The 14,462-nt window shown below is 35.6% G+C and overlaps 2 protein-coding genes across 4 annotated transcripts; one reads left to right on the forward strand and one right to left on the reverse strand.

The window, feature by feature from the left end:
* Positions 1–456: 456 nt before the first annotated feature.
* Positions 457–4,006, forward strand: LOC112501576 (putative ubiquitin-like-specific protease 1B). Of its 3 annotated transcripts, XM_025105242.1 has the most exons (9): positions 458–1,028; positions 1,101–1,180; positions 1,273–1,366; positions 1,436–1,519; positions 2,293–2,385; positions 2,480–2,599; positions 2,887–2,990; positions 3,334–3,406; positions 3,797–4,006. In XM_025105242.1, exons 1-9 carry the CDS (start codon positions 564–566, stop codon positions 3,857–3,859), a joined length of 1,176 nt encoding a protein of 391 aa, XP_024961010.1. In that variant the 5' UTR covers positions 458–563; the 3' UTR covers positions 3,860–4,006. The 3 variants fall into 3 exon arrangements, 2 of the variants coding, with proteins under 2 accessions (XP_024961011.1, XP_024961010.1); XM_025105243.1 differs by lacking the exon at positions 1,436–1,519 and having other exon boundaries at positions 457–1,028; XR_003067523.1 differs by lacking the exon at positions 2,887–2,990 and having other exon boundaries at positions 3,797–3,828.
* Positions 4,007–4,857: 851 nt separating this feature from the next.
* LOC112501575 lies at positions 4,858–13,867 on the reverse strand. The gene is made up of 2 exons (XM_025105241.1): positions 13,775–13,867; positions 4,858–6,060 (listed from the first exon to the last, which is right to left on the reverse strand). Exon 2 carries the CDS (start codon positions 6,046–6,048, stop codon positions 5,026–5,028), a length of 1,023 nt encoding a protein of 340 aa, XP_024961009.1. The 5' UTR covers positions 6,049–6,060; positions 13,775–13,867; the 3' UTR covers positions 4,858–5,025.
* Between the last annotated feature and the right edge of the window lie 595 nt (positions 13,868–14,462).

Genomic DNA, 14,462 nt, shown 5'->3' on the forward strand with positions numbered 1-14,462 from the left:
ATATATCAAGTAGTTTTTTTAAACAAGTATAATATATTTTTTAAAAGCTAAATATTTTTTTGGTAAAAAACACGTAATTATTCTTATTTTATTTTTTTAAAATGTTAGCAAGATAAGTTATATATTACTAATCTTCTTATGAATAGTTTAACTTTTTTTAATTCATTCAATATATTTATTAAATAATATATAAAATAAATTCAAAGTATAATTTGATAATAAAAAATATTATTTTTATATAGACAATGACATAACATAACATAACATGAAAACTTGATAACTTATGTCATATTATCTTATTTCAACTCAAAATGTTACCCATTACTTACATTTGAATTTTATGAGGTAGGGTTTAACAAAAAGTTGGAGCGATTAAGGGTTTGAAACGGATGCAACTTCGCAACCTTGGATTCGTAATAAAACGAATGAAATTACAAGATATTTTTAGTCCATGTAAAATAAATAACTCCCAACTTTCTATCAATCAATCAAAAACTTGTTCCTTCTCTCTCAATGCTTCCTCATCCTTTCCTCAAAGGGTTTTCAGAAACCCTAGATCGTTAATGGGTGCTTTCACCAGTAGTCGCAACAAGCGCCAAGCAGAATTTCAATCTTCATCACCATCTGGGTTCGAAGAAACTGATGTTGCTCATGTACAGATTGTTAATGATGACGATGCTGATTCGGGTGTTGCAATGGCGGACGTTGAGATACAAGACATTAACAAATCAGGGGAGCTACAAAATGTGATTTTGGAATATAGGAAACTGGATGGGAAAACTGAACAAAATCTTGGCTTTCAGCCTTGTACTTGTGCTTCTGCTGGGATGGTATCGGATTCGGTGGATGGGAAGACATTAGAATCGGTATCGCTGAAGCAGAGGCCAGATAGGGGTTTGCCTCTTCATATAAAGTTGCTGCATTATGTAGCTGAAAAAATAAGGAGATTCAACTTTCATATCAAACTACAAGAGAGAGAGAGAGGTTTATGTCAACAATTGGGGGCTCCGCCTCCAAAGAAAGAGGAGGTGAGCTGAATATTGTTGGAAATGAAACTTCACTTGTATCAGTGATTGGTTTCTTATCGATATGTTTTTCAGGATATACCGATTGAGCCTTTCCGGCCACTTACTGAAGAGGAGATGGAAATGGTTGATAATGCATTCGCTAATTCTAGTCGGTATGGCTTGATGGAGATATATATATATATATATACATACATACATATACATACATACGTATAATGTGGTGCTTCTGTATGTGTATTTGCAGAAGGAAGGTTTTGGTGACTCATGAGAAGTCGAATATTATAATCACAGGAGAAGTTTTAAGGTGTCTAAGACCTGGGCAATGGTTAAATGATGAGGTAACTTTTTTTATTTCTGAGTGTACAAGATTTGTATTGTATGTAGTACTAATTTTGATATTATTAAAGGTTATTAACGTTTATTTTGAGTTGCTGAAAGAGAGAGAGAAGGTTCTGAAATGCCATTTCTTCAACACGTTTTTCTACAAGCAGGTTGGTAATGGTTTGGTTGATATCATCTTTTGCCGTCTATTTTTTACTGGTTGGCTTTATTTATATCAATCATATCATATGCATCTTTTCTTCCCACAAATTTTGCAACTTTTTTGGTTTTAGGATACCATTCCTTCTCTAATCTCTCTCTTGCAGTTAAATTACAAACTTGCCCAAAACTCATCCAAACGCCAATATAGGGATGCATCCCTTTGTGTACAAAAGAGCTGAAAATTTAATAAATTATAGAATCATTAACTGACATCATAAGAATGAACGAGACTCCCAAATCCCAATCATCTGCAAACCTCCTAATCTCAACCATCCTTCTAGACTAATAAATATTTGATTTCATATATATCTCGATTGTTTCCTAAAGAATCAACTTTGCTCGTCTTCCATATAATAAATCAACCTCATCGTTTTTCATAAATATCTCAATTATTTGGTTTTGTATGAAGTACGGGGCCTGCAAATCATTGGGACTCATAATGAACAAACCTACGAATTGCATTTTGTTTTGTTTTGTTTTGTTTTGTTTTCTTAAGATGCAACCCATTCTTTTTCTATGGCAAAAGTTTCTAATAAGCAATTACTTTCACTTTAAGAATTATAAGGGGACAAATCTTAGATGAAAAGTTCTTTTTCTTTACATAAAAACATCTTTGGAACCCTAGTTACCTTCTATTGCTTTACGTCAATGGATGGTGAATAATCAAATTCTAATAAGACGTTGCGTCTATCATGAATTCTATCTATTTGTTGCTGCCCAGTTAACAAGTGGAAGGATTGGCTATGATTACAAGTCAGTTAGAAGATGGACTACGCAGAAGAAGTTGGGATACAGTCTCTTCGAGTGTGACAAGGTAAAGTTTAACTGCTTATGATTACTTTCCGTTTTTCCTAATTCCATGCTATTCTTGTTTAAATTTTGGTATTCTGACCATAGCTTTTAAGCAGATCTTTGTTCCTGTCCACAAAGAAATACACTGGTGCTTGGCTGTTATCAACAAAAAAGAAGCAAAGTTTCAGTATCTCGACTCACTTGGAGGAATTGATGAACAAGTAATGAGGGTATTGGTATGTCTAGCCTCCTTGTCTTGTGTGGTCATAGTGGTGTTACTGTTTTATATGCATTCCAGTAGGGGCAGGTTTAAATGAGAATCATAAATAATTCGAGAACTTATGAACCAACTATTTATGCTTTATTCATGATAAATGATATTCACGATGTAAAATTATTCATAGTAAAAATACATGATTACTTAGGGTTATTCATTATGAATAATACATGAAATAGTTGGTTCCCAGGTTCTCAATATATTTAATATTTTTGCTTTTCAATTTGAAGTAATTATGTCTTCCAGGCCAAGTACATTGTGGATGAGGTGAAAGATAAAAATGGGAAGGACATTGATGTTACTTCTTGGAAGCAAGAATACGTGAAGGACCTTCCTAAACAGAAGAACGGGTGTGTTCAAAGCTTTACTAAACAAAATAAGATAGGATTTTTGAATGTTCATCCTGCCATTTTGCCAACTTCTTTCATAGTTGAGAAAATGATAAAATAATGAGAAGCCAAATGCACATCCATGAAGTCAAAAATGAGGCCAAATGATTTTTGGCATAATCAAGTCTCTACAACTATTAGGTTGTGAGTTCGAGTCTCTTTTGATGCACTGTGTGTGAGTTTCCTGGGCGTTTCAAAAAGAAAAGAGAAAAAAAAAAACCGTTTGGTTTTATAGCCCTTTGAGGTCTTTTAACTTCTTTAGTATTATGTGTTTTCTTTTGATCATGGTTTTGTTTTTGGGCAGAAATGACTGTGGTGTGTTTATGATCAAGTATGCAGACTTTTATAGCAGGGACATTGGCCTCTGCTTCAAGCAGGTGAGGGATAAGTTTCTTCTAAATGGTGTTTTATATGACTTAATTAACAGCGTATGGATCAACTCTATTTTCATGGGATTCATAAGTTTATTGCATGAACCATATCATTCGTCATGATTTTAGACGTTAAGACTGTTTGGTAAGAACTTTTTGGCCCATTTGGTGCGACATTAGACTGGGGGACAAACCTGAGTTTTTTTGTCCCACTAAAATAGGTGGACAAGAATCAGGGAGATGAGACAAGATTGGTAAATTACTAAACTATCCATGTAAAATTAAAACCCTAAAACCTTGCACGATTTTTTCACCTATCCTGTCTAGTTGTGTTCTATCCTATCTGCCTACCAAACGCGTGACCAGAATCCTTGATGTGATCATGGTTTCTTGTAGGAACACATGCCATATTTTAGATGGAGGACTGCCAAGGAGATACTGAGATTGAAAGCCGACTAAATATCTGTAAGCATGTACATATGTAGTTGCAAATATGTATAGTTTTTTGTATCTATCTGTGGCCTTTTGTCAAAGCCCTGTCTTGCTGCATATTGTAGTTATACATATTGTGTTTATTATGGAAAAGAAAAGGTATGTTTATTTAGCAATGATGGGTCATGTATGTTGGGTTTTGTAAATAACATTTCATTTCTGGAGCCTAATTGGATTGGTACATGTTCTGTTTGTATGGAGGATGCTATCCTCAGAATGCAGCCCATACATATGTGCAGCTAGTTCCTCGATTCCAATTGCTCATATGTTGGATGATACGGAGATCTAATGAAACATGAGAAAGTAGACACATCGCTTAAAGAGAAATGGAAGAAACGATTGAGAAGTAAACGACATGATGAGCAGGATTATGTTGATAATGTGGATGATTACATGAATAATGCGCTTGATCGGTTACTTTAGGGTGGTATGATTGCCAATTGCCAATTGCCAATTGTTAATTGTTGAGAGGATTCATCAGAATCAACTCGTCATACACATGCATGCAAACAGTTTCACGAAACATATATGGCTTCAAATTATTTTAAGAAAATAATACGAGTTTTTTTTTTAGGGGAGAGAAAAAAAAATGAGAAAATTTTCTTTCAAAAATTAATAAAAATACCCAATCTTTCATTCTAATTCATATATTTTAAAAAAAGATATATTAATACTTCCCAAATTCTTTGACGTTAACGTTTCTTAATAATTGTTTTTTTTATTTCAACAATAATTTTTTAAATAATCAAAAAAATTAGACGTAAATGAGAACAGATACGCAACAATCACAAAGCCCATCCAATAACATCACGTAATGTAATAGTGATACACAACACAACTCAACTATCTGCTAAGTGGCTGCCCACAAGAAGCCATATCTGTCTGTTTATGTTAATGTTTATGCAAGCATATCATCCTTTTTTGTAACATTGCAACCAGATAATAATAATAATAAAATAAATATCTAAATTCAAAGGCTGGCTGTGCAGAGGGCTCATTTCATTTATTATTGGGTTTAATGTCTAAAATGACTAAATAAATCCCATGAACAAAATGACATATCTGAAAACCATAACTCACAAAGACAAGAAAACCATGGCATTGGTTTTGATAGAATAAGACCCAAGACCTGACTAGAATATGATACCTGCTGGTGACACACCACCATGTGCATCCCGGCGCCGCCTTGAGCCACCACTCAAAAACAGCCTGCCTTGGCGGCGGCCGATGCGAGGAATGTAGTTACGAACACGTCCAGATGCCGATGCAGCATCGCCAAGGCGCACCTCAATCTCGCCATCACCATCATCTTCATCATCATCCAATGATCGACGACCCCTCTCAACGATTGCATAACCGCTACGTGCATTTCTTCTCCCATCATATGATCCTAACCGCAAAAGAACACTGTCCAAATAATTATCCACATTATCATCTCTAGAAAAGCCCCGGAAATTCCCTTCGATCACATAATCCCCCATTATGATCGACCCCGGCATCGTCGAGTTAATCGTGCTCATCACGTCGTTTAGTTCTCGATCGTTTTCAAGTTTCTTCCATTTCTCGGCAAGCGATGGGTCCACTTCTCGGGGGCGGGCCAACGGGTGATCAGCTCGTACATGCTTCCTTAGATCTCCATATGATCCAACAAACGAGCAGTTGTCTTGCATGCAGCTCCTCTTTTTGGAATTGAGGAACTTGCGTGCGCGTTCCACCACAGTCCACCCTTTTACTTGACCACGGCAAAGCGGGCATAGAAGCTCAGGTGCTCGAGATTTCTCTGAGGCCCCATCTGACCCTAAACTAAAGTTTGGGTCATCGGTTGACCCTTCCCATGGCGGTGCACTTTGGGTCGAGTCCACTTTGGTGTAGGCTTTCTGGTACTGGTCTAAACAATTGGAATACCGATAACTAGTTGCACACATATATGGGCGGCAGCCTTTGTGATACGAGGAACACAGCAGGAGAACGGCGTTGTGAGGATACTCCATACAAACTGAACATTTTGCATCTTGCCAATCCTTAACAGATGCCTTTCGTTGTTTCTTGTGACGGGTATCCTTCATAATCTTCGAATGAAATGACCGCAAAGAATATGGGCTTGCCCTACGATGCCTCGATCCGGATCTTTCTGGCACCTTCTTGACTTTAGTCATTGCAACTCAAACCTAGTACATATATCGCCAAGAAATAAAGTTGATGAGAAAGGAGGGGGTGTAGATGAACCACTTCCAGACATTCTTGAGAACCATTACAGAAAACCCAGCAAATGGTTGACAATGAATATATAGAAAAGGTTTCAACACCACTCCCTTGCATGTCTGCTTTGCGCTTGCACAGCATTAAATCGTGCCCACACCATTGAATCGTTATTCTATCTAATGTATTTTCTGATTACCTGTTGTATTGCCTCTCTTTTTTAAAGTATAAATATTTATATACGGCAAATAATCACGCACACAAGGTTTGAACCATGACCTCAGTAACCCATGTACACTAGGCCAATGATCCTTTGGTCATATCACCTATCTTATTGCCTGCTTGCACATACAGAAACAGCCTCTCGATCCTGGTGGTTAAGGTAAAATCTGCATACATCCTACCCCTCCCAGACCCTACTTTCAAGGTTCATTTGGTTCTGTTTGGTTTGGTTTTTTCAATTCTTCCCCTTCCAATCATAGTAAAATTACCACAACGATCCAGAATCCAATCTTTTATCTTAATCTATGATTATATAGTCCTAATTTGAGGAGGGGATAGTTGTTAAATATATAGAAAAAGGTTCAACAATATTCCCCTTGCAAACCGCTTCAGTATCTGAACATATTCCAACTACTTCAGTAGATTTGGGTAAACACAAGGTAACTGAGAACATGGTTGCCAAAAGACCAAGTGACAAGCCTAATGCAAACGTAAAACAAGAAACAACACAAATGGATAGTCTATATTCACTTATAATTACTAGAAGGGTACCCGTGCAATGCAACGGGCTAAATCTCTATTTTAATGTTTAGTTTTTATTGTCTCTATCGATATAATACGGTTTTACGTGATTTTGAGAAAACGATAATGTTTTTATATTTGAATGAAATATAAATTTGAAGATATCATAAAAATTTGAAAAAAATATATTGACATTAGTATCAAACTAGAAGAGTACTCGCACAATGCAGCGAGACACATCTTGATTTTAATTTTCTATTTTATTATTTGTCTTTGTCGATGTTATAATAAAATTTTATGTGTTTTTAAGAAAGCATTAGTGATTTTATTTTTGAATAAAATATAAATTTGAAGATATCATAAAAATTTGAAGAAAAATATATCAATGTTAATATCAAATCAACTATTTAAAAGTTCTCATTTTTTATGTAATTTCTTTAATTTATTTTTTTATTATAATTTAATTTAAGTTTAATAATAAAATAATTTATTTTTGGTTTAATATTATAAATTTTATAAATATAATAATTAAGTAGAATTCAATGATTATCCTAATTATATTTTAGATTTTTTATAGTTAAAATGAGATGTTTATCCTGTATTTGATTATGTTTATCTGCAGTTAGTTACACGAATTCAGATATAGAGCTTTAATAAGTTGTACTTGTGCACAATCTACAATCTTGAGTTTTAAGTAATATGCATTAATAAACAGTACTATAAGCATAAAAAGTGGTTTTTAAGAGTTTTTGTCAAATGCTTTATAATATAGTATAAATTAACTATTTAATAGTTCTTGTTTTTTTGGTGTAATTTCTTTAATTCAATTTTTTACTATAATTTAATTTAGATATAATAACAAAGTAATTTATTTTTGGTTTAATAATACAATTTTTTATGAAGAGAATAATTAAACATTCTATTAGAACTCAATGATTATCTTAATTATATTTTAGATTTTCTATTTTTAAAATGGATCTTTATTCTTTATTTGATTATGTTTATCTGCAGTTAGTTACACAAATTTAAATTTTTAATAAGTTGAACTAACTCAAAATTATTTGTAATCTTGAATTTTAAGTAAAATGCATCAACAAACAGTATTTCAAGCATAAAAAATGGTTATAATATAGTAAAAAAAAATATTACAGTATTTCTTTATTCTTCTATCTTTAGTGTAACTTCTAACACAATGGAAGAGTTTTGAGTAATCAATCATAAGAGGATGTTGGAATAAGACCCTGCAACCTCAGAGTTAGACGCAGGGAAGGGATCTGGGGAGCTATAGGATGGGTGTAGGGTTAGTTAACCAGCAATTGGATTTCCTCAGTCTTAGGTTAGACTATGGTGTAGTTATTCCTATTTTGGGTTTTCTTGTAACTGCTTCTGTGTGTATGTTTTGTTGCTTGTTTGTCTGTTTGGACGTTGTTGCCGACTTCTACTCGTTTTCAAATTTAACATTGCTTTTCTTATTTTCAAGTTCTTCATATGTTCTTTCCCTGCAAATATTTCTAGCAAGTTTTATCCTTTCTTTCGCATGCTTTGCACAAGCCGGGGTCTTCACGGAAACGGCAGCTCTACTCTTTGGAGTAGAGGTTAGGTCTATGTACATCCTACCCCCCCTCCCTTCCCACCTTAAGGTGGGACATACCAGTTTTTTTTTGTTTGGTTTGGTTTGGTTAGCCTCAGACAGGCCAGTCAGCAATTGGTCGCTCCTTGGGGTTAATATCTCTGCCTCTTGAATGATTGTCTGATGAATCAAAGGGGGTGACCTAGAAAAGCATAAGATCCCTATAGCATGCCTGCCCCACTGGTGCACCTTATAAAGTTATAGTATACTGCAGCCATGTAAATGGTGAGGGGTTGATTTATGCTACCTGCCTACCCCAGCTGCCAAAGAAGTTATAAATCCAAACAAAAAGGTGGTCTAAATTGTATGATTCTTGATAGTTACATTACATGCAACACCAGGGCTTTTGGTGAAATGTAAATTTGAATACTATGCAAGGAATTATGTGTAGTACAGGAAATAGGGAGGATTTTTCCTAGCACTGGTGGCAAACTAGCAATAAGAGATAGACCTCTCTGCACCCTATGCATCAAATGTGCTACTGGGTACAGCGGCCCTTCCAAGAAAATCCTTCACATTTGACAGGTGAGTATCAAATGGAACACTGCAATCAACTTTATATGAAAACTTTGTTTTTACAGCAAATATACCTTTTCCCTCTAAAGGTAGAAATTTTATGTGAAATTTTGAATTTTATACCGACATGTGTGACACTTGAAGCCATGCTCAAAAGCTTCCTTAAGGCTCTTCATCATTGCAGATATTCTCATCATTCTGCAGAATTTGGGTCATCAGCCTCAGTTCCATCGTGGCACAGGAGGGATGTTGATGCGATGGCACTATGGTTTTGTCCTTGGATTATTTGGTTTTCAGTCAAAAGCTATGGATCAGACAGTGGTGTGATGCCGTTGATGTAGTGTTCGATTGATGATTCGGTGGCAGCTAGGTCTTATCAGTCTGAGTATATCAATGTTATTAGTATTTCTTACCGCATGTTGCATTTTCAGTTTTGGTTGGTGGTGGATTCCTCCGTTCAATTGGCATCAGGTCATGTTTCATTTTGAAGAAGGTTTAATGTTGGTAAGACTTTCTCGGTCGTGGACTTGTGGTGGCATTGTTCAGTTGGTGGGTTTTAATTGGGATATACTTTCGCTATTACATATTGTTTCCGTCAAATTGTAGATTTTTGTTCAATAAACTTGTCAGTTAAAAAATTAGGCAAAACTAATCAACCAGAATAATCATTTAACAATGTAATTTACCTAAAAGGCTAAAACGAAAGAACATGGAAGAACTAGAAGCTTCTTAGGCGTAACTGCTCACAGATCATACTAACAGCAGCAAAAAACAAGTCTTCCTTTCATGCTTTGCTTTTTTTCAAATTTCATTACTTAGCTAGTCGCTTATTATTTAGAAAGTAAACTGAATCTGTGTTTGTGTTATCAGTTTAGTCATATTAGGACAGTGGTCATTTAGCTTCCCTAGCAAAATATGCACAATGTTGTCTCTTTATTCAACATTAATTGAACATTCAGCCAACAGCCCGACACTTTCTGAAGTAAGGAATAACTTCAAGATCACTACTCAACTCCCTTTTATTGATGTCTGATCTTATTTAACCAAAAAGATTAAAATGTTTATCTCTAAATAAACACTAAAAAGAGCTTTTACATAAGGAACTGCTTAAAAGCTAAGTTGATCAGTCAAACGTGGCCACGTGGGATCATGCCAACAACTAATATTGCAAGGAGAGTAAAGAAGACTGGTCAATTGATGCTGCATAGTGCTACTAAAGAACGGCAGGGTGTGGTAATATGAACTATTCATTAATACACCTAAATAAATTACTAGAGCCACGGAAGCAGTCATCAGTTCACTGATTCACTGTTTATGCCATATCAAGAAAAGGTAAGGATTCTTTTATACCTATGCTGTTCCAGCAGTCAAAAATAAAATAACAGGTCACGACCGTGATTTGACCTAGCGGTTATTGCGATGGCAAAGTGGTCCATAAAACAATTAGAGTTATATCTATATCTATATATAAATATATGTACATATAATACTTAATATAGTATATGTATTAAACAAAAAATATACAGTTTAAACATCAAGTCAAGGTTTATGATAGAGAACGACCCCTCGGCCCAATATTGGATGATCAGCCCTAGGCTTGGAAGGTCTACCAATGCAGGAGAAAGGATCAAAGGACACGTGTAGAGTTGATATGACATGGGTTGTTATGCATGAAGAAGAATACGATATATATTAATCCTTTTAGTAATAAGAGAGATATGTGAGAATACATCAGTTGAGACTATTCAGCTATTATAGCTTGGGCAGGAGGGTAGCTCAGTCACCGGTACCCTTTTGATTTTGTTCGTTCTAATCATTTGAATTCCTACTAATCGAATAGCTTAATTCCTCTTTTCTAGTTGGTATAGAAAAGAGGAATTAATCTATTCGATTAGTAGAAATTCAAATAATTAGAATGAACAAAATCAAAAGGGTACCAGTGACTGGCCTACCCTCCTGCCCAAGTTATAATAGCCGAATACTCTCAACTGAAAGATATATTCTCACATCTCTCGTATTGCTAAAAGGGTTAATATATACAGTATTTTCCCTCAGGCATAACAGCCCATGTCATATCAACCCTACACCTGCCTTTGATCCTTTCTCCTGCGTTGGTAAACCTTCCAAGGCCTGGGCTGATGGGTCGTTGGTTATCACTTTATACACACGAAATAGTAAAAGAGTTTGTAAAATTCTTGAACCCGTTGACCGTTAAACAGAAGTTATAGGTTCAAAAGACTGGTTAGCAAACCCGTTGATTGTTTTCCTCGTGAAACGGTAGAACCAAAAGAAACCTTGATTTTGTACTTGTGGAACGGTATAAGGACCTAAAGAAGCTTATTGTAATCCTCATGGTGGAACTTGAAAGAACCAAATAAGCAAAAAGTGAAAAGACTGCCATTTTTAGCAAATAGTGGCTATAGCACCGTATTTCCGCTTTTCTAAAACCAAATAACGGCTAAATAACGGTAGTTAGCGGCAATAATAACGGGACCGCTATTTTACCATCGCTATTATTCTCAAGACAGCAAACCCGCTATTGCACCGCGATAGCACCGTCATAGCGGCGAGATTAACAACATAGTTTTATCCTTGCAATGAATATAAGCATACCAAACAGAATATGAAGAGACTGATCCCGCATCCTATATGTTGTCTATGAAACAAAGTTGTAAGATGTGGCTTACAACCACAAGTATTACCATTGCAAAAGATATGAGTGAACATGTTTAGTCCGTTCTGAGGTGCACAAGGACCTCCCCAAGTTGAACATAAATATAAGCAAAGTACATAGTCTTGTGACAGTCGTCTCTCAAACACTTGCTTTCTAAGATTTACAAGTTTCTAACAAATCATATAAATCTTGTGCCATAAACATCACTCCTTCAGGGAAGTCTATAATATAATTCATATCTCATTCTTATTTCTTAGTTTCTTTGTTGGATTCTGCAAGAACAAGATGATTGAATTGGAAATATCGACAAACTCTTGCGGAGTCCAAAGAAATGAAAATAAATAAAAAGGGGGTGGGTCTTGCAGTCAAGCTCCCTACTGCCTTTGCACTCGAGGGCCAATCTCCAATATTTCCCCATTTTTAATTTAGTTGTGTAGCTCGAAGGCTGCTAGTGATGGGCAAATTTTGAGGTTAGTGGTGGATCTCCCCCATTGGATTTCCTTTTCATCTTCTTTGCCACTCACTTTGTTAAAGATGTATATACAACATCATTGTTGAATGGTATTTAAATTGAAGCGGTAGAAACATAGGTGTCAAGTATGAGCAATGGCATGGCGCAATACGAAGGTGACGCCTCACAATTTAAGATGGCACAGCAGGGAAAATGGAACATACCACGGAGCCAAGTGAAATGAACTGGTGCAATGCACATCTTTAAACTTTGGTCCTACTTAATGAAACTAAAATCTAAAGTATCCTGTCTTTCAGGTTTTTTGTCGATGAGTGAAGAGTCCATAAATCCTTTATTGAACTGGTAGATTACAATAAAAGAATATAATATGTGATATAGAAAAAAACAAGACCTAACACTAAGTGTATGTTGTCTTCTTCTGAGTTACTAATTGTTCAATGACTATTTCCAGTTCACAAGTCTATAGAGTGTTCTCTAATTCTCATCGATCAACAACATCTTTCATAGCTCCCATGTCTCTTTTTCGAAATTACTTCATGACTCTCTTCGATCTATTTTGCTGACCTTCTTTTGCAGTGCACAAATTCCTTCTTATTATGAGTTTTGGTCTGCTTTCACATAAGCTACAAAACATAATGTTTTCCTGATTATCTGAGTATCACTTCTTTATTTATTGACCATTGTTCATTGTTTGTTGTATGTTAATTGTGAAAGACTGAGCACTTTTGGTTTATTAACCTTCGAGTTGGAGCAATGCATGTGCCACATGCAGTGTCTATACCCGTCACAAATCGCCAATGATAGAGTATACCCAAAATACTAAAAGAAGAAAAAAAATCCCGGTTCAGGAGCACTTGGAGATGCAAGACTAGGGTACCATATTAGGGGTTGGGATCTAAATGGAAGGAAGGAAGTTAAAGAGGTAGAGGGTAGAGGGTATAGGCCTAGAGGGTACTCAGGGTAAGGTTAGTTAGGCTAGGGTGTGTAGTTACCTTGGTTACTTTTGTCATGTACTTGCCTCTATTTATATTGGTTTGCTTACTCATATCTAATTTTTCAATATTTAGTGTCTGTTTTTCTCTCTTTCTTACACTTTGAACTGGCTGGAGGGGTCTTAACAAAATCAGCCGCTCATTTCTAGGGTAGAGGTCGGGTCTGCGAAAATCTTAACGCAATACCCCATCTCCTGGTGGCATTTACTTGGCTAGTTTGGTTTGGTTTTTCTAAAACAAAAAATGATCTACCAGTCATCCTCGCTTGAAAATCAACATAGTGATCAACAGTTGAGAGTATTTTCAGGAGGTGTTCAACAAATTTCATCCTTGTCAACGAAACTAAAACCATATCATGAATACAAAAGGATCACAAATTATTATAGAAAACACACATTTGAAAACAAAACAGAATGCAAGTAGAGAGGGAAAAAGAAATTCTACTTAATAATTAGGGTTTCAGATACATGAAAAACCCCACCCCTGCATCTAAACATCAATCAGTAATTTCAACCTCATTAGTCTATGATTCGTAGTTGTATACGTGAAATTACAAGATTCCTACTGTTTGCAACATGAAATTAGCATCTCACTTTTTGAAGAATAGAGTTCAAATGAATTGATATTTTCAATATTAGCGGTAGAAGAACATTACCAGGATTGATTCGATTGAGGAGACAGAACCGCCGTAGCCGGTGGACGGATGGGTGGAGACGAAAGGGCCTACCGTGCTCAGTCGCGTATGATTTCCGTCCTCAGCCTGCGGCATCGGGAGTTAATGAAAAGGAGGGCAGAGATTTGAAAGTTCTTTCAATTTAGCCACAAAAGTTTACGAATTTATAAAAAATATCCCACTAAATTATGTTTTATTCAACATGAGACCTGGTCTTGGTTTGTTGAAGTACAATCTACAAAGCACATAAACAATTACTCTCTCTTGTATATAATTTAATTACTTATTATAGACCATGTTATCGAAAAATCTTATCCCACACATGTAGACCTCCTTATACTGAACAAAACAATGATAGATGTTCTCGACGCTATCACCACAACAAAGAGTCAAAGAGTGAGATCGATCCATCGATTTATCGATCATGAACTTGTCAATAATCAAACGAACTGAGAGTCTTAAGACGCGATATAAAAATCTGAATTAACAAGTTCCACGTGTTTTATGTTAATTTGGCAATCGATACAAACCAAAAACACCCTAGAGTCAACAAGAAACTAAATTGTTCGAATCCTTGATCACCTTCGCCTCCTCCCATGTCATTTGTCCTTCTCTGTCATCATCCAAGAATTCTTAATTAAATCTATGAGTTCAGAAGCTCTACCCCCTT

Source organism: Cynara cardunculus, unplaced genomic scaffold, assembly GCF_001531365.2.
Source record: "Cynara cardunculus var. scolymus isolate 2C unplaced genomic scaffold, CcrdV1 Un_Scaffold_232, whole genome shotgun sequence".
Classification (NCBI taxonomy): domain Eukaryota; kingdom Viridiplantae; phylum Streptophyta; class Magnoliopsida; order Asterales; family Asteraceae; genus Cynara; species Cynara cardunculus.

Bases quoted from the DNA above. Each gene is read 5' to 3' on its own strand.
- LOC112501576 (XM_025105242.1), top strand. From the start codon at position 564: ATGGGTGCTTTCACCAGTAGTCGCAACAAGCGCCAAGCAGAATTTCAA. The intron at 1,029-1,100 runs GTGAGCTGAATA...TATGTTTTTCAG, and splicing joins CGCCTCCAAAGAAAGAGGAG to GATATACCGATTGAGCCTTT. The intron at 3,407-3,796 runs GTGAGGGATAAG...GGTTTCTTGTAG, and splicing joins TTGGCCTCTGCTTCAAGCAG to GAACACATGCCATATTTTAG.
- LOC112501575 (XM_025105241.1), bottom strand. From the start codon at position 6,048: ATGACTAAAGTCAAGAAGGTGCCAGAAAGATCCGGATCGAGGCATCGT.